This window comes from Mytilus galloprovincialis, chromosome 7, assembly GCF_965363235.1.
Source record: "Mytilus galloprovincialis chromosome 7, xbMytGall1.hap1.1, whole genome shotgun sequence".
NCBI lineage: Eukaryota > Metazoa > Mollusca > Bivalvia > Mytilida > Mytilidae > Mytilus > Mytilus galloprovincialis.
Genome location: NC_134844.1, coordinates 88,273,827 through 88,298,689, shown reverse-complemented (window position 1 = coordinate 88,298,689; position 24,863 = coordinate 88,273,827). Strand labels below are relative to the sequence as shown.

The 24,863-nt window shown below is 32.4% G+C and overlaps 1 protein-coding gene across 1 annotated transcript; it reads right to left on the bottom strand.

The window, feature by feature from the left end:
* Positions 1-674: 674 nt before the first annotated feature.
* LOC143083944 (thymidylate synthase-like) lies at positions 675-23,488 on the bottom strand. Its single transcript, XM_076260352.1, has 9 exons — positions 23,439-23,488; positions 21,397-21,515; positions 12,513-12,640; positions 11,087-11,263; positions 9,831-10,001; positions 9,218-9,318; positions 8,345-8,419; positions 5,275-5,346; positions 675-4,334 (listed from the first exon to the last, which is right to left on the bottom strand). The coding sequence occupies exons 2-9, from the start codon at positions 21,501-21,503 to the stop codon at positions 4,197-4,199; spliced, it is 969 nt and encodes a 322-aa protein (XP_076116467.1). The 5' UTR covers positions 21,504-21,515; positions 23,439-23,488; the 3' UTR covers positions 675-4,196.
* Positions 23,489-24,863: the final 1,375 nt, after the last annotated feature.

Genomic DNA, 24,863 nt, shown 5'->3' with positions numbered 1-24,863 from the left:
AGGATGGCCACCTTTATCTAAATCCTGGATCTGCACCTGTTATGGACCATCCTGGCTATTTGATATATTTATGTTTTTCATGGTTAATATGAAAAAGAGCCATACCATTCAAAAAGTTGGTTTGCAGGATGGCCACCTTTATCTAAATCCTGGATCTGCACCTGTTATGGACCATCCTGGCTATTTGATATATTTCTCTGTTTTTCATGGTTAATATGAAAAAGAGCCATACCATTCAAAAAGTTGGTTTGCAGGATGGCCATCTTTATCAAAATCCTGGATCTGCACCTGTTATGGACCATCCTGGCTATTTGATATATTTATCTGTTTTTCATGGTGAATACGAAAAACTTTAAAAGAGCCATTCCAATGGATGTCAAGGGAAAATCAAATATAATAAGTTGAAGAAAAACTTGCAAATCCATGGCACGCAATGACCAACAACAAAAAGACAAACAATATCAAAATATCACAGGAGTTTTAGTAAACATGACAACTATCTAACAAAGTCCAATAATGTGAAAGCATAATGCATTCGACAATGAGCAAAACCCATACTGCATGCTCAGATAAGAAATGCCTGGATACTACAACAAACTACTGGTTCATGGAAGACTAAAGACAAACCAACTAAAAACTAGTAGGCAGTGCATAAAAATGAAGGTACAAAGAAATAAACATCATTTTTACTCACAAAACATTTCTCAATAAAGATGAAATGACATTTGTGTTTGAAATGAATTGATAACCTCAGATCTACATAATTAAGTTCTGTAAATATTTATGGCACAAGAATAATACATAGAATACAATAGCTGCCATTTAGGCTGAACACAAGTGGGTATAAGTTAAATACATACATAATCTTATCAATATATAAATAACAAGTTACAAATGAACCTGAACCAACACCTGAAAGTGGTTAGACTAAACAATTGCATAGTACAGTTTTAAGCATATTTCATAACAACTGTTTAAATAATGTGTAGATGTCTAACAAAAATGTTGTTACTTTGATTCAGAAGCTGGCTTACATTATTTCATAAGTGAAGGTTATCAAAGAGGTAAAACACACCAGTTTAGTTATTGCATAGATTCAATACTTTAATATCATAATATAATTACTGAGCACAAGTAGCTTAAACAAATGCAAAGGCAACACAAGTTAAGTTCTTTGAATATTCTGAAAACAGGAAGTTTAAGAGAGATTGATGGTGTTTAATGCCACTTTTATTACTTTTGGCTTTTACATGGCAGGTGTATGGTGGACAAAACAGGAGTGCACTGAGAGAACCATGACATTCAATAGGAAATCAGGCAAAGGTTCCTGGTTTGATTCCCGTTTGGGATGAAAATTTCAGGAACTGAATTTTCGGCTCTCCCTTGACACCATTTGCGAGTATGGTCTCGAGTTATATTCTAAAATGTGTGTTTTTTTTGGTAAGAAATTGAATAGATCAATTTTTTCAGTATATTTGAACACACATGGGGTTATGAAATTTGTGCCAAGTACGTACAGTATATTTGAAAACATATTTACTTGAATATATACATAGAAAAATAAATCATTGGCAACATATTGCATAAGTATTTTGTAACACATGTGGACATCAATATAATTGAACACAAGTAGGTTAAAAAATTACAGATAAAAAAAAAATATTCCTGATTTATTCATACATAAAAGGGTCTTGTTTAATTTAAATCCTCATATTCTTAAAGAAATTGGAAAAATTTAATTCAAAGCCAAAAAATGTATACATATTGGGCAACAGAACAATTGAGCATTAGAAAAGCTTCAAATAATTTACAAAAAAAATGTAAATTTAATATCTATAGTAGTTTTCAAAGCATCTTTTCTTTCAATGTTCCTACAGGAGAGCAAATAAAATAAACAAATTTAGTGAATCTCTTCATGAAAAAACACAACACTATGCAAAATCTTGAGAGGACACAAATCTATACATAACCTTAACCCTTTCACCGATTGCTGCCCAGACAGAAGCTACTCTGAGACGATGGCTTCCCTGGCTACTATTACTCAAGTGGGAGATCTTCATAATAAATGTCAATAAAAACTTGTTTGTAGTTATTTGTGTATTTATTTCATTCACTAACATGTTCACAGTTTTGTTCATGTTTTGATAATTTATTCTTCATAAAATATTCAAATTTTCGGCATTATCTAGGTGAAATTCTCAAAATTCTGCTCTAAGACCCCACATCGTAATTTTTTAACCCAAAACGGCATAATTTTGAAAAATTTTATGAGGCTGTACAAATTCCTTGCACTGAACGATGTCCATTCCAAGTGTTTTGTACATAAAACAACATTTTATGTCAAAAAAGTATACTAGTTTGCAGGGGTTAAGAAATTTCGTTATAGCTCACTAGCCCAGGGCTAATTGGAAGCAGGATTTTACTAGCCCTGTTGGAAGAAATACTAGCCCAACAAAATTGACCTGCTAGCCCTAGTATGCCTTAAAATTTCCGAGTTTGCTGCAATATACAATGAATTCTATAAACTTAACAATTTTTATCCGTTGTATAGTAGATTTTAGCAAATTGGATACCCAAAACTTATGTCAGCAAAAAAATATCCCATTAGCAGATATATTCAATTAATCGATAATGGAATATTCTGTAATAATGAGTTGACCAAATCCCGAGATGGAACAAGTCTTGACCCCTGCTATACATGGTTATATAAAAGGATTGGAGTGATTTTTGAGATACATCATCACGTTTGTGTAAAAGAATTATCAGCTGGTTATGTGTAATGCTCATATTTGTTTTCAGTTTTAAAGTTCTATTTAAAATAAATCAAATGACCTCAAATATTTATATGAATAAATATCACCTTCCAGAGTTTGTGTCTTTTATAATTGTTTTATAAATGAAGTGCAGTAATATCCATATTTACATTTATTTATTAGCTAAGCTAATTGTGGGCTATAAATAGATAAAAAAAAAACTGAGCAGTCTCGAAACGGAAATTGTATTTGTTATAAATTTTATTTCTTCAAAAATCAAATTAATTTGAATATAAATGAAGATAAACATGATTGATGAAATATTATTGCATCAAGTTTAAGTTTTCTGAAGACTGTTCATGTTTAGGTCTTGGTTCTGGAGGCTTCACAGTATGTAAACAAAAACAAAATGGCATCCATAACATGTGCACATATTACACATTTAAATCTGACAAAAGTCAGGTTTCTGATGCCAAAAGGGATTCACATTTATATTGCAATAAATTATTCAGAAGGAGGTTACTGGTACAATCAGGTTACATTATATTTCTCTGGTTGCATAAGCAATGTACAATTCCCCCTGTACTGACAAATCGATATTGAAAGTACGGGATCCACCCCGAGTTATTTGTTCTATTTTAAAAATTTTACAAAATCAGTTCAAATTCTGGGAATCCCAGATGACGTAGTCGAATCTGATTGGCTAAGATAGAATAGTGATGAGGGGATTTTCCACTTTCTATTTTGGAAACGCCAAGAATTTTTTGTTACTAGTCCGTCGGGCATATTGGGTTACAAGTTTTGGTTGCCCGAGGCCTAAATGCTGTAGTCCCGGACGTCGGGCTAGTGGATTTTTTAACCCCTGAGTTTGGCTTCAATTCTTCCATATTCTTTCAAAAAAAATGTTCCCTCTTTTCAAATTCTCGTAAATTCCGTAAATTTCTTCTGATTTTGACACAGTTTTCAACAAACGGAAGCGACATGTTTACACTTTCATCCGGGTATTCATCAAAGAAAGATAACTCATGTTTGCACTGTTTTGAGCGGGAAATATAAAAGAGGTATTCCGATCCCGGTAAAACGGGACTCATCGTCAGCTGTCTGAAGCGTGAATCCCGGTAAACCGGGACTCATCGGCGAAAGGGTTAAGATAACACACTTTTTGGTTTTCTAGTACAATTTTTTTTTTAAAGAATTGCTTCTTACATATAAAACCATGATATATAGCAAAAAACACTTCAATAGGGCGCTTCCTAACATTAATATAATGTCATACCTAATTTAATGTTTTGGGCTATACATAAAAGATTTGAGCACTTTTCAATGTTATCAAACAAAGGACTTTTCAAATCATTCTTGATTCCACTGATCAATTGGATGCACTGCCATTCCCATGGCAACTAATAAACAATAACAAGTCTGTCTCCATAACAACCCTAGACATCACACAGCCATCTCCATAGCAATCTTTGGATGAGGATTATAACCAACAATTTCAAAATCTTCAAATTTAAAATCATCAATGTCTGTAACTTCCCTTTTGATGACAAGTTTTGGAAATTCTCTTGGCACTCGTTTCAGCTGCAATAAATAGTAGAATATGTTATGTTTCATACATGTGAACCTCCAAATAATCCAGTTTCTAATGGATCTCCTCCCATTGCATAGAAAAAATCCACTCTTTAAAATTTCATAAATGAACATTTTCAGACATTTTTTCTACCCTGTTTAAAAATGTTTATTTATACTGAAGATGAAAAAAACCCAAGTGTATCATATATTTCCTGTATAACTTGCCATTACCTGTTTTCACATTGATAGAAACATTGTTGTCAAACTAGTATTAGAAACTAATCAAAGAAAAACTGGCTATATCACATTCCGATGCAGACTTTAAGAGACCAGCTCCTTTGTTTAGGTCAAGTGCATGAAAGGTTTTAAGAGTCAGATTACTGTAAATCCTGAAATTACTGCTTGATTTTTATAAATGTGAATAATGCGACTGGGTAAGTATCGCAATAATAAGAATTTGCATTCTATGACTGAAACATAGACCATTACGCAGATTTTGGGAAATCACAATAATTAAACTATCATTTCATCCATTCTAGTAATATTGCTAAAATAAACGCATCCAACTTTTTGTGAATTTACAGTTATACGATATATTTCATTTCATTTGAAATTTTTTTTCCTGTTTGGTATTTGTATTAATTATATATAGATAGGAACGAGTATAAGTAGTTCTGAAACTAGTTCTTCAAGATTAAGTACTATTTATAAAGTTTGATGTTACGTGCACAAGGCACAAGAAAAAATTTGCCGATTTCTACTATGGGGTTTTATGGTACTATATAAAGTTTGGTACATTTAAACGTTTTAGTATTGAAGTTGCTAGCAGTTACTTCAAATTAGTTCCTTTACTTATATACTATCAGTTTATAACAGTCTTTTAAAAAGATTGTTATTTTGAAGCAGAGTAGCAAACATCCTTAACTCTATTTGCATAAAACTACTATACCTGTTCCTTTAAAGGATCTAAATGATTAACGTAAATATGGGCATCTCCAATGGTATGTACAAAATCTCCTGGCTGTAAAGAAAAGAAAATGTCACAATTTGAAAATACTGTAAAATTTATATAGATAGCTCACTTTTCGGCTAAGGATGTCACATACATGCCAAGTGACATGATATTCGCGTGTGTTACACCCTTTTTCAACGGGTTACATGCGAGGATTTTGTCACATGGCGTGTACACACTTTTCACCACTTTACACACAATTACACGCTTTTTCGTTCTTTTCATTTTTTGGTTGTTATTGATATCACTATTCTTGGGTTTTTTCCTTTTTCGTCGATAAATACCGAAAAATTCGAAGTATATTGAGCCTATATATTGAATATTGTTTATTTTTCTATATGGACAAACAGTAAAAGGTAAGTAGTTTGTGATTAGTTTTAACGATTTTGTGACTTTCTTTCAAATTTACTTTAATGGGGAAATGTGCACAGAAAGAGGTCACTTTCAGGCCCTGTACCGTCGTCTCAAGTGCTGATTGTTAAGCCAAAACGATGTGTATGGCAAGATTCAAGATTTATAAATTATATTTTGGAGTTCGAGTTTATATGATTGAGTGACAAGTAACACATAATTTGTGCATTCTATGTTGCAATGATAAACAAGAATGTGTCCACAGTACACGGATGCCCCACTCACACTATCATTTTCTATGTTTAAAGGACTGTGAAATTGGAATAAATTCTCTAATTTGGCATTAAAATTAGAATGATCTTATCAAAGGGAACATGTATACTAAGTTTCAAGTTGATTGGACTTCTACTTTATCAAAAACTACCTTGACCAAAAACTTTAACCTGAAATTTGCACTATCATTTTCTATGTTCAGTGAACCGTAAAATTGGGGTCAAAACTCTAATTTGGCATTTAAATTAGAAAGATCATATCATAGGGCACATGTATACTAAGTTTCAAGTTGATTGGACTTCAACTTCATCAAAAACTACCTTGACCAAAAACTTTAACCTGAAGCCAAAAACTTTAACCTGAAATTTGCACTATCATTTTCTATGTTCAGTGAACCGTAAAATTGGGGTCAAAACTCTAATTTGGCATTTAAATTAGAAAGATCATATCATAGGGCACATGTATACTAAGTTTCAAGTTGATTGGACTTCAACTTCATCAAAAACTACCTTGACCAAAAACTTTAACCTGAAGCCAAAAACTTTAACCTGAAATTTGCACTATCATTTTCTATGTTCAGTGAACCGTAAAATTGGGGTCAAAACTCTAATTTGGCATTTAAATTAGAAAGATCATATCATAGGGCACATGTATACTAAGTTTCAAGTTGATTGGACTTCAACTTCATCAAAAACTACCTTGACCAAAAACTTTAACCTGAAGCCAAAAACTTTAACCTGAAATTTGCACTATCATTTTCTATCAGTGAACCGTAAAATTGGGATCAAAACTCTAATTTGGCATTTAAATTAGAAAGATCATATCATAAGGAACATGTGTACTAAGTTTCAAGTTGATTAGACTCCAACTTCATCAAAAACTACCTCGACCAAAAACTTTAACCTGAAGCGGGACAGACGGACGAACGGACGAACGAACGGACGAACGAACAGACGGACGAACGGACGCACAGACCAGAAAACATAATGCCCATAAATGGGGCATAAAAATATAATAAGGCATTAAAATTAGAAAGATCATATCATAGGGAACATGTGTACTAAGTTTCAAGTTGATTGGACTTCAGCTTCATCAAAAACTACCTTGACCAAAAACTTTAACCTGAAGACAAAAACTTTAACCTGAAATTTGCACTATCATTTTCTATGTTCAGTGAACCGTAAAATTGGGGTCAAAACTCTAATTTGGCATTTAAATTAGAAAGATCATATCATAGGGCACATGTATACTAAGTTTCAAGTTGATTGGACTTCAACTTCATCAAAAACTACCTTGACCAAAAACTTTAACCTGAAGCGGGACAGACGGACGAACGAACGAACGAACGAACAGACGGACGGACGAACGAACGTACGGACACACAGACCAGAAAACATAATGCCCCTCTACTATCGTAGGTGGGGCATAAAAACAATACATGTGAGAGGAGAAATACAATGTAGCTATTTGAATAAGCATTTAACATGTTTATCTAATGGAAATCAAATTTATAAAACATTTTTCTTTTTCAATTTCAGTTTCAAATCTAGCCAACACGGCAACAGATTTCTACAGGCCATGGGGATAAAAATATCACAGAACTGTTGGAATAGCTCTCATAGTACCAGCTTTCTTCTGGTGAAATACTCAGTTTTAACAAGGCAATAGCAATGGGAGCAATGGCAGAGCTAATAGATGACACTTACATTGCCAAAAAAACAAAACATTATGACATTCTTTCAAATCTTGATGAAGCTAATTCAGTCAAATATCAATTCCTACTGTGGGAGAGCCTTTTCAATTATAAAGAAATTGACACTGAATTCTGATCAGAACTTGACTATGTTACATTTGCATTGTGTGCTGTTATCAAATACATTGAAATAAATGTAACTAAACTTGAAACTGTCAGTTGTTTTGAATATGTGCCTAATGGTGGTGCTTTAAAAGCAACATAACAGACCACTGTTTAATACAATAAAAGTTTACAGTAGAATATATATTGTATTTTTATATTAACAAATTTGTATGTAATTATGAACATTACCACATTCATATTAACAAATCCGCATCTACGTCACGCGTTTTCACACACTTTTTGACATGTCATGTCATGTCATGACATGATTTCCCATTGTTAGAGGTTGTTAACTATATACAAGTAATTCACTTTTCCTTTACTTTTATGTTTATTTGCTGTGCATGAACTAATTTTGTGATGAATGAATGTCATGAATGGAAACCATATTCTTTCTCATCTATCTCAGTTGAACTCTGGTGTATAGTTGTCTCATTGGGAAATCGTACATCTCATTATTCATGTTATTTATATATATTAATGATATTAGATTTTTATTTTTATTTTACTTGTAATAACACTAACCTTCAGATTTGTTACCATAGCGATCATGTATACTAGTAGGGAGTAACTGGCAATATTGAAAGGCACCCCTAAACCCTGAAAACAAAATAAAATGTCATATGAAGTAGTAATTATCTAGGAATTGAAATTTCAATCTGTAATTTAACTATAAATGAATTCACACGCTTATGGAATATCCTTTCTCTGCCATTTTTTCAAATGTGATTAAAACTGGTAGTGTGTAAATTAATTAATTTTTAGCAGATTTCATGGGAAAAGAGGTTCCACAAATTTAAGTTCTAAATTTTTTTAATTTCCCATAAACAAGAAAGCTGAATTTGTGAAAACTACAAAATTGAGTACCCATGAAAATAAAAGAATTATTATGATGTAATAACATTACCAAGGATCCTAAAGTATAACACTTTAATGATTGTGAAAGTGAAATGTTTACCATTCAGTAAAGAAGAATAAGAAAGAAGTTGGCCAGTGGTCAAAATGCCTTCAAACAATGATTGAATTACTACACCATTGAAATTCTATAAACCAAGTTACTCTCATGGATACTTTATTCATGTTTAGTCCTTATATACTAGCCTATTTCGCAGTGATTTAATTATTTTTTTATTTTTTATTTTCTATTATTTTCAAGAATTACAACAAATACAACACATCAAACAAACATATAGTAATGTTAGCAATACATTTGACTATCTATTTATAACAATAAACATAGTTGTAAATTCATTTTTATGTATATACGAAAAGAGAAAATATTTATCGAAAGAAAAGAAAATTAGAGTTAAATGTGTATGTAGTACTATGTACCACATGAGACGGGTAAATTATTTTATGAAAAAAAGAAGTTTAAAACAAGAATTGACAATACATTACCATATCACCAGATCTTTGGTACAACTGACAAGATAATTCGCCATTAGCTACAAAGAACTGTACAAAGGCATGGCAAGGTGGCAATGCCATCTTCTTCAGATCTGAACAAAAATTTCAAATGAAAAATGTTGCCAATAAATTAACTGTTAAAAACAAACAATTTTTTGTCAAGTGGTGCTTGGTTCATCACAAGGAAACTATAAAGGTTATTTGGGAATATAATTAATCAAGGGCTACAGCATGTCAAAATTATGAAGGGTAAAATTGCTTAGTCATTTTAACTTAATCGAATAGTTGTCTCATTGGCAATCTTACCACATGTCTTCTTATTTTGTCCATTCTTCTGTCCCGCTTTAGGTTAAATATTTAGGTTAAGGTAGATTTGATGAAGATGAAGTCCAATCAACTTGAAACTTAGTACACATGTTCCCTATGATATAATCTTTATAATTTTAATGCCAAATTAGCGTTTTGACCCCAATTTCATGGTCCACTGAACATAGAAAATGATAGTGCATATGGGGCATCCGTGTACTGAGGACAAACTCTTGTTTATATTACTTCCTGTGTTATTATAAGCTTAAATTTACTTATATCAGGTACAAAATCTTACCAACAGGGTTCCATGCTGACATAATAATTCGTCTGTCATCAGGATTTGTTTTGATTTTGTTGATGACGTCTGCTAATTGGTCGACGCCTTGTCCAGTATAGTCTGCATGCATATCTTTGTACTCAGCACCGAAATGTCTCCACTGAAATCCATAAACTGGACCCAAATCACCTACAATCAAAATTGATAGTTATTATAAAGCCTATTCCATTAAAATGTATGTGGAAAGTTTAATTATTGATTATTGGCCATGGGTCTTTTTTCAGTATGAGTCTATTACCATTATGCAAAAAATGTTCCATGGTTGAAGGGATACTTTGCAAGTCCCTTCCTACCCTCCCACATTTTCTATAAAATGAAGATAGTTTTTAAGAAATAAGTATACAGTACTTAAAAAAGTAAAAAACGTTTGCTTGAAACACCTTATCCAGAAATTTGACAGGTCTGAGAACTATATTAAAGATTTAATTTTGCAAGGCCAGCATAACAAAGTTTCGAAGTACCCAAGTCACATTCTGTTTCTTCTTTTTTACATTGAACATGAAGTTGTAGGAAATTAAATGAAGCTTTTTCTGATACTGAACAGAAGAGTACGATAATCATATTATTTAAGAATTGAATGCTTCTATTTGTAACTTCATTGGGGTGTAAAAACTAGGACAGAAGTTATGTTATTTGAAGAGGGGAAGCGCTTCATTCTAACAATGTGCACACGGCCAAGGCTTTTACAACCCTATGAAGTTACAAAAAGAAGCATTCAATACTTATAATAACATATTTTAGCTAGGATCATAAAAACACAATTTTTATCAGGTTTTTATTTAATTTACCTGTGCACTTTATTGAGGGACCTTGTGTCATCATGAACGATAATTTTTATTGTGTAATGAAGTTGATTAAGGAATAACGACAGATTGCACTAATATAAATTAATATTGCAATTCCAAATCCGTTGGTACTTTTTGACAATACTGGCTGGCAAACTTCCATCAGGGCAAAGAGAAAAAAGATGTGTGTTTCCCTAATACCCTACCGTCCCTATTTTTTAACCTGAAAATAGCCTACCTTAAAGTCTTTTTTGACATTTTTCAATAAGCACTGTTTAAGTTAGAATGTCCCTCTAAAAGGCTCAATGTAAAAAAAAAATCCATACTTACCTACCCTATTTTTTTTGCCTCCAAACACCTAAAACTACTACTTTTGAAATTGCATTTTTTTCACAATTACATATTTAATTTTCTAAACATAAAAAATACCTTCTTCTCTGTGAGTAAGACCTAAACCATCCAGAAAATCTCGGGAACCATTAGCATCCCATATTTTAACATTTTTATCACTCAGCTTCTTCCCACTAGTACAACCTTCCACAAACCACAGTAATTCTTCAGCAACTCCTCTCCAAAACACTCGCTTCGTTGTCAGGAGGGGAAATTCTGAAAATAATGTTAAGTCTTGATAAAGGCTGCTTCAAAATAAAATCTGTTGTGGATAGCGGAATGGGAGACACTAAAATTAATAAAAAAATATGGGTGGTTGCATTTTCAATAGAAACTAAGGTTTCAACTCCCTCGGTCAAAGTTGACTAGATAAATTTGGCTATTTATTTTGGGTACTCTTGTCATAAAGCTCTTCAACGGTAATTATACATCCTCAGATTTCAAATGTTTGGCTTTGAGAGTTCCTGATGAAGGTTCATCCTGAAAAGCACTGGGGAAGCATGAAATTATTATACGTGTTGTTTTCAATTTTTGTAAGCATTATTAAATATTTTTTTTATTTAGCAGCGTATTCATTAAGAACCGATTGCCGATTAAAATGATCGTTTATAATCAAATTCCCATTGGTTGTTTTTTTCATGTCAAAAAAATATAAATCGTACTTTTAGTTTCAGATCATCGGTCACTATCTAGGACAATCTAGAGAGATATATAACGGCATTTCTGATTGGTTAATAAAATTGAATTTCCGGTAAAATAGAAGCTGGTTGTTGATTTTGCTGCAAAGTACTATAAGATTTTGTACTGAAACCACTTTTTGGTTTTGATTCAAATTGGCCGCTATATTGACTTTCAAAAATCCATAATGTTCGATAAATGCAATGGAATCTAAAATAAAAAATAACACCTACCTCCAAAACTTCATTTTAATGAGATATTATCCGACTTTGAAGCGTACACTTAACGAAATTCTCTTTCCCTTGAAAGTTTTTATTCGTATGACATTGTGGTTTGCCATGACGTCAATCCGTCAAATCCTTCATGAAATTTCGCGGAATTTTAATTAAATTTTATTTTTATACATTATCGAAGCTTTAGTGCATTTATTTTATTTCTTTTTTGTTTATATATATATGCATTAGAAGAGCAACAGGATTTGGTTTTTAATCTCAATTTGCTGAAAATCCCATAATCTTTGCAAGAATGGTATCACACATGAATAGATTACGAAAGTAGTTTCGGGAATATGGCTTATTGAAGTGTAAACCTTGAGAAAAATTCTAAATGACCAATCACAATCCAATTCAAGTATTTATAGATATGCAAATCATATAAGAATTATCGATTTATCATGCATTACGTTTCTTGTCACTAGTGTATACTATGTTTGTATTTTAATCCGTCAGGGTTTCATGTTTTGCAATAAATTTATTATTACATTATTTAAAAAAAATTTCATACGTACGATCTCGTAAACTGTATCTCATCTGCATACCAAAAATAGATAACGTGTCTATACCAGTTCTGTTACTCTTCCTAACACCATGGTCCATTACTTCTTGTATGGCATCTAAGTAGTGGTATTCATCATGTCTATAAATAGAAGAAATAATACAGTACATAATACCGCAGAAGAATTTGACATTTTATCTAGCAAGTGAAGGGCGCTAGCTCTAGTCCTGTTAAATTTTGTCGTTGTTTGTAAAATATTTAATAAAAAAAAGTTAATTCAGTTTTCATTGTTTGTGTTTTAAGTTCTTCAATCTTGTGAAGAAAAAAAGATTTTTTTTTGTGTTACATGAGAGTTTTATAGACAACAAGGTTTCCTTTATATTCTTGAAATTTATACATGGCTTACAAAACTGACACCTCTTTCAAAATTATTTACCATCTAAATCATTAGAACTATTGTATCTTATAATAGCAAAGTCAACAACAGACAATTATGACATCACATACAAGATACCATCTATTCTTTTGTACTTCAAGGGTTCTTATTTTGTATACTGTGTCCTCATGACGCTGATCTATAAGCAAAACATATTGTCAATGCAGCCATATTTTATTTTTTTATCTGACAACCCTGCATTCCATCTGTTATGCACTTATGATAGATCCGTGTTTTACTTGCTCGGATACTAATATTAAAAACACATATTTTTGTATCTATTCTATATTTTCAAAACTACATATGTACAGTTATGCTACAAATCTACAAGTCCCAGTCTCTGGCTACACGTGCTGTTCTTATCTTTAAAATCATGAATATTCATTAGCTATGTAGGCGTGTCAAAATCGTATCATACGCGATAATGACCAGCCAGTACACACTGTAATGATTTCATTAACCAGTATTAAAAAGATAAACATAACATCCCCCGCCCACAAAATAGAAATTTCTAAAAATTTCTTACTGGTAAATGAAATCTATTTATATAAAATAATAATAATAAAAAAAATAAAAAATAAATTGAAACAATCTCTCAGAAAATACTAATTGTATTTTAATATACACACATTTAAAACTTGGGAAAAAAAATCATAAGTTCTCATAAAATAATAATTCTATGTGTTAAATTAAATAACTTCAAAATTTGTAGTCAATAAAAATAAAAACAGAAAGTTTTAAAATATCTATAATGAAAGATTTCTTTTTCTTGAGTTAAAATATGCAGTAAAAAAAAAATATTATGTCGAAATGTATATGAAAACAGAAAACAATAAAACATTGAAAATCAATGATCATAGTTTAAACTTTAGTTCCCAGTGTAATAAAATTGCAGTCTTGAAACGAAAATTCTGTTTATCTGATCTGTCAAAATGACAAGTGTGCAGAAATTTTATAGTTACAAATCAACTAATCTAACCACTAAATCTCATTAAAACTCATTATGTAAAAACCACAACAACATTAATATCTCTCTGTGAAATCCCAGACACAGATGTTCGATACCATAGGTCGTAAAATCTTGACCATTAAACTCTCACTTGTTTATTTTACGGATACTTCCAAGAGCACGACATATTTCAACTGCCAACTTTGCTCAAGTGAACACTTGCGATGCATTAAAAATGTAGCTTTAAAAATAAACATACATGTTTCAAAGTGATGACACTAGCAGAGACCCGTGACTCTTAATAATATATTTCAAATAATAATAACTAGTCTATTCTCACACTCTCACATAATTACTCATTAATGCTCCGTTAACTGAGATTAAAGATTCTTACAACATTCAATCAAAAATAGATATTAATATATGAAAACAAAGGTTATTTCTAGCATAACATCTTTTGCGCTACTACATCTGTTGTTCAACGTTCAAACAATTCACAAATCCCGGCCACCAATTTTTGGCCCCTCTAATGAAATCCCAGCCACCAATTTTTGTCCCCTTTAATAAAATACCGGCCACCAATTTTTGACCGCTACTACTCAGTTTCTTGAATCATTTGATTCTACCCAGCCATCAATTTTTGGCCACTATAACAATTTTATAAAATATCTCACGAATCATTTGATTCCACCCAACATTTTTAATACAATTAGACACTCAAATACTCATTATAGCAAAAGTAACTTTTACAATTTAAACTTTATCAGCACGATTTAAGTATCAACAACATCTAAATGCAGTCACGTGTAGCCCTATATATATAAGCATGCACAAGAACCAAATAAAATAGAACAAACAAATTAATTACATGTCACAAACAATTCAATGTAAAGCAGTGTTCTCATTAACACATATTAACAAAATGTCAAATTTCAACATTGTCACTAAAATGTTCTTTCATCTCTGGTTTGGTATTTAGATATATCGATAGTGGCGAGACAATCACATTACAGGTGGCGAATCAATATTCACACACTCAATTCCAGAATCTTGTGGCGAGGCAATTCTCACACACAAGTCTTGACGAAGTATCTGTGGCGAGGCAATTCTCACACACAGATCTGTATAAAACGACGATTGCTTGTGGCGAAACAATTTTCACACACAAAAATAGATTTACAGTATCATTGGAGGTGGTCTATTTTTAACTATCTTCTTTGCTTTAGGTGATAAACTTGACTCCTCTACCCATATAGAATTTTGTGCTGGCTCGCCGACAATTTGTACAAGATATTTTAGTTGATTATTATCGATTTTCCTTGCTAAAACACGTTTGATTTTATGATATCGATTGTCGTCTGATGATATTGAATCTGTTCCTAATTCGGAATCTAAATTAACAAAGTCGTTAAATTTTGCGGGTGGCTTTTTATGTCTAGTTGACTGACGTACGGGGACATGTTCAGAATATGACGAAGTAGAAGAATCGACAGTAGTATTTGAACTTTGGCTTTCACTTACGTGTTGCAAATACGGCTGTGGTTGTGGGGCACGAATATATGCCATTTTTAATCTATTTATATGTACAGGCATTCGAAGTCTTCGCTTGTTTTCAGGATCTCTAATTTTAATTAAATGAGGACTTCGTATATTATCAACAATAAAAGGTCCCGTAAATTTAGCTTGTAATTTTCGTCCCTGACCAATAGGCTCGTCGTGTAAGTACACATAGTCTCCAACTGATAATTTTAGAGGTGATGTTGTTTTATTAACTCTTTCAATCATTTTAGCATTTGCCTTTTCAACGTTTATTTGGACTTCTTTTCTTATTGTGCTCAATTTTTGTTGCATTTGTTTAAGGTAAACGTGTATATCTTTTGGAATATCTCTTAAATCTAAATCATGAGGAGTTGAAAGCGGAAATTGGGGTCTATTACCATATACTACTTCAAATGGCGAGTATTGTGAAGCTGCATTTGTGCAGGAGTTCATTGAAAATATTACAGCTGGTAGAATATCATTCCAAGGTCGACCTTTTCTTATATATGGAGTCATTCGTTCTTCTAATGTTCGATGTGAACGTTCACATGTACCTAAACAATGATGTGCAAAACTTGGTGTAAACTCTTGGGAAACTTCCAACATTTTACATAGTTCTTTTGTACCTTTTGAAATAAATTCTGACCCTTGGTCACTCAATAAAGTATGGCAAACACCATAAGACGAAAATAATTGAAAAAGTGCATGACATACAGACAGCGCATCACAATTATGCAAAGGTACAGCAAACACAAGTTTACTAAACATGTCAACAGCAGTGAATATATGTGAATGTCCTGCCGATGAAAGTGGGAAAGGCCAACATAAGTCTACTTCCCATACCTGAAACGGTGCTGATGGTGTCGGAAAAGAAATTATACCTGCTTTAGTGTGTACACTTGAGGTTTTACGTATTTGGCATTCGTGACATGTCCTGACATATTCTGATACTATTGTAGATAACCTCGAAAAATAATAATGTTCACGTACTCTATCGATTGTATTTTTAATTCCAGAATGACCTCCTAGAGGTGAATCATGACACATGTGTAACACTAAATTTCTCATTAATCTCGGAACCACAAGTTGAAAATTGTCTAAATTACTTGCTCTACGGGATTTCTTCTTTATCGAGCTATGAAATAATACGCCATTAATCAAAAGATAATCAGCCGCTTGTAATAATAATTTCCTAGCTTCTTTCTGTAAATTAGGAAGTTTATTTTCTTCCAAGTAAATAATCATAGGTAATAAATCAGGATCTTTCCTTTGCAAATCTTTAATATTTTGGGGTGTTAAATCACTGTTTTTAAAAATTTCAAGTTCCGATAACGTATTGTCATGATTTTGCGTAGGTTTATCGAAATTATTGTCACTTGGCGTATCATACACCGTGGAAATATCAAAAATGTCTATTTTGTCACTACACTGGTCAGTTGATTTATCGTATAAAGAGTCATTGTTATGAACTTGGGTAACATTTACAGTTTCACACTTTTTGTTAAGTTTAGTTTTCTTCTTTTTGTTTGGTGTCTCAAGAACATCGTCTGTATCAGCATCATAAACACATTCAGAGAAAATATCTATATTATTTACATTATTTACATTTATGACCGTTGCGGATTCGGTTTCAGAATTGTGAAGAAAGTCAGCTAAATTTCTACCGGACGGCAATTTGATTTGGCCAGTTCGTTCTGTGACATAAGGAAAGAATGGATCGTCTTCATCTGGACTGATGACGGGTTCATCATTTTTTCTCGTACATCGGGACAATGCATCTGCTACTTGCATTTGTTCTGCCGGTTTATATTGCAGGTCAAAATTGAATTGTTGTAAAATAGCCATCCATCGTTCATAAATTGCACCCTTGAATTGTTTTTGAAAAATAGGTCTCAGAGCTTGATGGTCGCATTCAACAACAAATTTATTTCCACGTAAATAATCAGCACAGTCTAGTATACTAACTACCATGCCCAAAAGTTCGAGTTTTGTCGGTCCATAGGACTGTTGCCATCTACTTAACGATTTTGAACCAAATCGTATAACTCTTGGTTGTTCTTCACCGTTTACATTAGGATGCATTTGATATAACATGTAACCAATCCCACGCGAAGATGTGTCTACAGCAAGTCTAAATGTCAAATCATAATTGGGAAATGCTAATATTTTTGAGTTCAGTAACGAATATTTCAAATCATTAAATGACGATTGTTGTTCAACATTCCAAACGAAAAACTGACCCTTTTTCAGTAATCTAGTTAATGGTGATATTTTTGCACTGAAATTCGGAATAAATTTTCGGAACCAGTTAAGCATTCCTATAAGACGTCGTAGCTCTTTTATATTTTTAGGTGGTGGGTATTCCTGAATTGCCTGTACTCGATCAGGTGGCGGACTTACTCCTTCCTTTGAAATAGAATGGCCTAAAAAGATACATGACGACTGAGCAAACGAACATTTCTTTGGTCCTAACTTAAGACCTGCAGAACGAAATCTATGAAAAACTTCTTGTAAGTCAGTAATATGTTGCTCAAATGTCTCCGAGCATATCAAAACATCGTCAAGGTAACAAAGACATGACTTAAATTTTAGCCCATGCAACACTTTGTCCATGAGTAATTGGAAAGATGCTGGTGATGACGAAAGTCCCATCGGTAAACGCAAAAATTTATATGTACCAAAACATGTATTAAATGCGGTGTAGCGTGAAGACTCAGGGTCAATGCCTAACTGAAAAAATCCTGAGGACAAATCAATTGACGATATATAGTTTGGAACAAATTGTGAAAAAGACTCTGTAAGTTCTTGTAGATTAGGAATAAAATATTTAAACTGTTCTGTACATGAATTTAAATATCTAAAATCGCAACAAAATCTATATTGTGATAGGGCTGCATCCTTTTCACTTTGAAAAGCATCATTTTGTCTTTTTCGTTTAGTCACCAATACTATTGGACTTGTGATAGGCACATTTTCTTCCTCGCTAATCGGTGCTATGATTCCTTGTTTAAGGAGTTCATCTAAATGGTGCCGCAATACTTCTCTTTTATGTGGCGGGAGTCGATACGGTTGTTGGTGTTTTGGTTTAACATCAGGTTTAAGATTTATTTTATGTTGTACATAAGTTGAGAACCCTAGATCAGGATTTTCTTTTGTGACGAAAATGTCTTTGTTTTTATATAAACAGTCAGTTAATTGCGTTGTTTGTTCAGGATTTAATGGTTCAGGAATACTAAAATTCGACAAAAACACTGTCTTAGTTTCATCCCTAAATTCATTGTTTTTACTCGTTGAAATAATCGGATGAGTGGATCCAATCTGTACATTTTGAACTACAGGGGGGCATTTAATGTCTTCAGTTATAACACTGAAGTCAGCATTCAATATCTGAAAGTTCGCCAAGATTGACCCTTTAGAGACTGAAATTGTTGTATTTGTAGGGTTTATTATCTTCAAAGGAATAGTTTTATCAATTGACACAGTGACTAACGCTTTTGCAAGAAGCAGTCCTTTTCCTAACGAAAACACATTGTTTGTACATATACCTTGAAGACCAACAGACAAATGTTTCGGCACATTTGCCCGAACAAAAATTTCAGAATTTGGCTGAATACATAGCCTTTTATTACATTTCACATGATGATATTTACTATTTGTGTTAAATTCACTAAACTTCAATGTAATATTACTAGATTTCAAATATTCCATACCTAGAATTAACGGATGTGATGTCGTGCTAAGAATGTACACTTTGACCTCATGCAAACCTTGATTTGTTTGTATCGTTACAGAAGAAGTTCCTTCTACAAATATTAATTGTCCATTTGCTAATTTAATGGGTTCAGTGAACCTACTGATATCGGATTTAACATGCCTTGGTAAAGATTTATATAGTGGAGCGGACATAATGTTAATTGAACTTCCAGTGTCAATCAAAGCTGCAATATCAACAGTATCACAACAAACATTCATATATATAAAATTATCAAAAGTAGATAGGTTATCTGGTTTGGAATCGGTATAGTTGACTTGTTTAGACCTCGAATTTATGGACCCGAACGATTTGGCCTTGTATCGGCCGGGTATTGGTAGTTTTCCTGATTTGGTTTAATGGTTTTACATCGATAAGCAGTGTGACCCGTTTGGTGACAAATTTGGCATTTATTACTTGTTGTTTGTCCAAATCCATTCCAATTGCATTCTCGTTTCCTATGTCCTGGAAAATTACAGTTGAAACAATTTGAATTGGTGTTTGTGTTTGGGTATTGATACTGTTGTCTCCTTTGAAAATTATTTTGTGTCGACTCGTATTGGCTATTTGCTGATGCTTCTGGGACTTTCGAAATTAAAAGCTCTGACACATTTTTACTGAGCTTAGCAACTTCATTCGTTAGACTAGCAAATTCAGAGGATTTGAGAGTAGAAATATCGCTTTGTTGTTCAGGAGGAGAGGTAGAAATTGCATTTTCAAATATTTTCTCACGGTATCCACATGTTTCGGCCATTTTAGCAGATGTTAAAGCAGCGGACAAATCTGCTGGCTGGCCAGCTCGTACGAAGAATGCCATTTTCTCTGGTAGACCCTCTATAAATCTAGCTAAAACCTCATGATCAGGTTTGTGTAAAAGGTTTCCCTTTTCAAGGATTTGACTATGGAAATCTTCAAGCTGTTGAGATTTTCCTAACTTAAGGGTATTGAATATTTGACCTTCCATCATAGCCATAGCACTGTGATTTTTAAAATTTGTAAATTTTTCCTCAAACAAAACTTCAATGGCGTTCCATCATGTCCATGATTCTTTTGATCTTTCACTTAGAGTATTAAACCAGGTTAATGCTGGACCTTTTAAATGAAGATGAAACGCAGCTACTTTTTTCCCGTCAAACTCACGAAGATCGTGCAAAAGGGCATATGACTTAAATTCCGATAAAAATTTCTGTGCGTTGTCCTGGGAATAACCCGAAAATGTTGAGCAGTTGGCAAGTTTTTCCATTTTGGCAAACGAGTTTGAGCTTTTTGGAAAAAATGAATCTAAATTTGTTGAATGCAATTTTAGCGTGGAACTTTTCCTAGGTGTTGGTAGTGAGAGAAAAATGTCATGTTCTTTAAATTCGTTAAATTCTAAAAAATCTGGAGTTAGAATAGTATTATCAAAATCATCTTCATTTTGATCATGTTGATAAAAAAACGTAGATTCAGAGGTGTTATTAATTTCATCAGACCCTGGACTACTCATTTCAATTACAGTTCAAATTGTAGCGTACCAATGTACACATACAGAAAAGGTTATACATCTCTTGCATTTTGTAGCGCAGATTCCTTCACACTTATACCAAATTCGGAACTAGAATATTGTAGCGCGACAATTTGCACATACAATCATTAAGTATAGTAATAAACGTACTTACAGGTAACTGGAGTTGAATGTTTTAAATAAATCCCTTTCCAGGCAGAATTCGCTGGTATTATAACTAAAGACAGTACATATTACACCACAAAGTTTTTACCAACCATAATCTTGACACTGGTGAATACCATCATAATATCCAGTAAAAAAAAATAACTAGAAAAAGATGTTTACGTATAAAGTTCATGGAAACATTTAAAATAAAAGTCACAATATTAATAAATATAATTTGAGTCCTCCACCATGATAGATCCGTGTTTTACTTGCTCGGATACTAATATTAAAAACACATATTTTTGTATCTATTCTATATTTTCAAAACTACATATGTACAGTTATGCTACAAATCTACAAGTCCCAGTCTCTGGCTACACGTGCTGTTCTTATCTTTAAAATCATGAATATTCATTAGCTATGTAGGCGTGTCAAAATCGTATCATACGCGATAATGACCAGCCAGTACACACTGTAATGATTTCATTAACCAGTATTAAAAAGATAAACATAACACTTAACATGCTTAAGGGAACTCTATCAGCACAAAACATACAAGATCTTTAATTACCTTCTAGTTGTACCGTTTGTGTGTCCATTACACCCGTTCTGTTTTATTTCTCCTGTTTTGACCAAATTGTCGCCATGTCCATTCATTAGTTTCTGTTCTACTTCCATAACTACAGCTGTCTAGTAAAATCAAGATCAGATCACATATACATATATATATAAAAAAAAACTTTAAAAAAAATACCCTACAATACAGTGGGTGTGGTTTGTTGCTGTTTAACATTTGTTTTTTGTCATTATTTTGAACATAAATTAGGTTGTTAATTTAGTACTGTTTTACATTTGTCATTTAAGGGCATACGATACAGTTACAGGGGAGGTAATGACGTTGCTAACGTCAAATGTTATTTTCGCAACGTCAAACTATGATATATCGAGAAAAGATGCATTTTTCGACTAATTTTTATCATTAAAACTGATTTAATTTAAAAATGAGTGCATGGACCCCTATTTTTTAAAACGGCAATTTGTTTCATTTAACACAATTTTTAATGATACTTATAAAATGCAGATATTACCGATTATTTAACAAAAAAACAATTTGTGTTTATCTTTTAAAACAAAAAAGTTTTGTCTTTCTTTCGAAATGGAAAATACTGCCACATTCTGAATTTTGGGCAAATATACAAAATTTCGACCTAATTTTACTCAAAAAGTAGCACATGAAGGTATATTTTTTATTACATATTTGATTGAATCAGGTAAAAAAAAAGGCAATATGCAAATTTTTATCAACTTGTAAACACAGGTTTAAAACTGTATCGTACCCTCAAGGTCAGGGGACTATCCAGTATGGGCTTAGTCCAAATAATTATGACATCTGGCAAGGCAATTTTTTTGGGGGGACCCCTTCCTACGACATCATAATGCTGAAACCAATTTTAACATCTGGACTTTGAGAGCAAAATTTTGGGGAAACTTTGTGACCTAATTCATGTAATTTTGACGTACTTACAAAGTCCTACCTTTTTAGTGCTTATTGGTGTAAAATGTTTCCAGAAATATCCTAAAGAAATGATAAAATATGATACGATTTCATTTAAGGTGGACAAATATCTATTTTGCTTTCAAAATGATATCCCAGAACTCCTAAGAAATATCACTTTCGGTGAATATAAAATATTAAACTCGGTAAAATTTATTGAACCTGAATTTCTGGAATGTTCCATTTACATTATCCGAAAATTCAAATTTTATTGAGTTTAATATTTTATACTCTTGCATTGTCTTGGGAATTGACATATTTTAGTGATTCTAGGATATCATGTTGAAAGCAAAATAAATAGTTGTCCATCTCAAATGGGATCATATCTTATTCTATCATTTCTTTTGGATATTTCTGGAAACTTTTGCATCAATTAGCACCAAAAATGTCTAGCTAGCAATGCAAACTTCTTGTCAAAACTATACGTCGCAAAGTTCCTCCCAAATTTTGCTCTCATTTAAGTCCAGATGTAAATAAAGGCTTCAGTGTTATGATGTCCCAGAAAAATATTTAAATTGCTTTGCCAGCCATCATTATTATTTGGACTAGTATGGGCTTAGTACTCTGACGTCCAACAGCTGTTTTGCCAGACAAGCTGGGGCCATTGGACATCAGAGCTCATCCATATCAAAAGTGGATATTTACCTGTCCAAAATAGATGCGTTGCTTCGTCCATTCTGGTGCCAAAGGGTGGCTTTGCTTTAGCCATTTTCAATTGATTGATTGTTGGTTGCTTAACGTCCAGTGGCAAATATTTCATGCATATTCAGGACGAGAAGGGGGTCATTATGTCCCTATTCTATTGCATAGATAGTCCAAAAGGGAGGAAAGAGGATGTCTAACCTTAGATTATATGAAATACATAGATTAAAAAGTTATGAATATATAGTTTGTCGGTAAAAATTATAAAAAGTGTCTGCATGTGATTGTGAAGCAGATATCCAATCTTTGCAAAGCGTACAAAACTGACGATTATAGATAGTTTCGACGAATACACAGCTATCAACTTAAATATAAAGTAGAGAATAAAAAAATAAAGACTTTGCAGCTTTGTTTACCTTCTTCAATTTCCCCGCCTAAATAACGCGCCAAAATTGTATAGGAAAACTCTCGAAAACTTCCGAGTGAAACAAATACAAATTCGCGGTCTCACTAATTAGCGACAACAAGAATTTTAGCGACAATAAGCGTCAACAAGCGACAAGAAGCGACAACAAGAATTTTTTTAGCGACAACAAGCGACAAGAAACTATTTAGCGACAAGAAAACATTTTGTTTTTATTAAAATTAATTATTGCAATAAATTTGAAAAGAATATGCAAAAGAAAATAATTTTAGCGACAAGAAAGTTAAAATTGATAGAAAAAAAATGAAACATTATTTACATAATATTTTATCGTCTATTATGAATAACAGCCAGTATTACGTTTAATTATTGTATTATGAGATTACTTTTCCTTGTGTTTAAGAACATATTATTTCTCTTATAATTTTTTTTTTAAAACTCTTTTCGTGCAATATATATTAAGCTCGCAAAATGAATTATTTGTGCATCATTGTCCTGACAATATTGACATAAATTGTGAAATACAAAGAACTGAAATCAAACAGGAGAAAAAGAAAATTGAAATGTGAATGTTTTCATCTTTTTATTTGTTTATTGCCTCATTAAACGATATTTATCATGTTTATGCATATTGATTGAAGATGTTCAAAAGGAAATTAATGACAATCTTGAGTTTTCAACAGGTGTTCACTATTTACAATGATTGTATATTCTGGCGCGTGTAATTGTATAGTCTGACGCGTGTACAAAGTTGAAGGTGTTAATTGGATGTTATTGTAGCACTAAAACACGGAACACGCGACTTGTTAATCTCATTTGATGTTCCACATTGTGTGTACTGTTATTACCTTAGGGTGAAGCCACATCTAATGTTGTTCCTATCAAGAACAATGAATTATACTGTTAGAAAGGAAATAATATTTCATGCTTTTGTTTCAATAAATCCTTCAAAGGAAATATGACCTTTTTTTTGTTTTTGTTTCAATTTTATAGCGTGTGCATTTCCTTTGCTCTACCAAGCTGACTGAAGCCATATAACTTTTATGTTTAGTATAAAGTAAGGTTACTGATATTGAAAGAATATATGAAGACCTCGTTGGTCCATATCTTACGCAAAAAGTTATTCCTACTATAAGGGATTACGTGTACAATGCTCGAAAAACAGAGTAGAGAATTCCATTGCCATTTTCAATGCACAAAAGCTCTATGGCAGATTAAATCGGAGAAAGAAAAGACTTTTGCAAAAGAAGCTCAATCTCTTTCTTCTTCACAAATGTTAAATTTCTTCATCTACCAATATACTAATATAAACTTCACAATCTCTTTCTTCCTCACAAATGTTTTATTTTTTCGTCTATCTATATAATAAAACATTTTAATTAGACATATCTGCTCGTATATTTAAAAAAAAACATTG

Excerpts from the sequence above, each read along its gene's own strand:
- LOC143083944 (XM_076260352.1), bottom strand. The coding sequence starts at position 21,503 with ATGGAAGTAGAACAGAAACTAATGAATGGACATGGCGACAATTTGGTC. Across the intron at positions 11,264-12,512 it reads GAGATACAGTTTACGAGATC|AATTTCCCCTCCTGACAACG; the intron begins GTACGTATGAAA and ends CATTATTTTCAG. Across the intron at positions 5,347-8,344 it reads CTATGGTAACAAATCTGAAG|CCAGGAGATTTTGTACATAC; the intron begins GTTAGTGTTATT and ends TTTTCTTTACAG.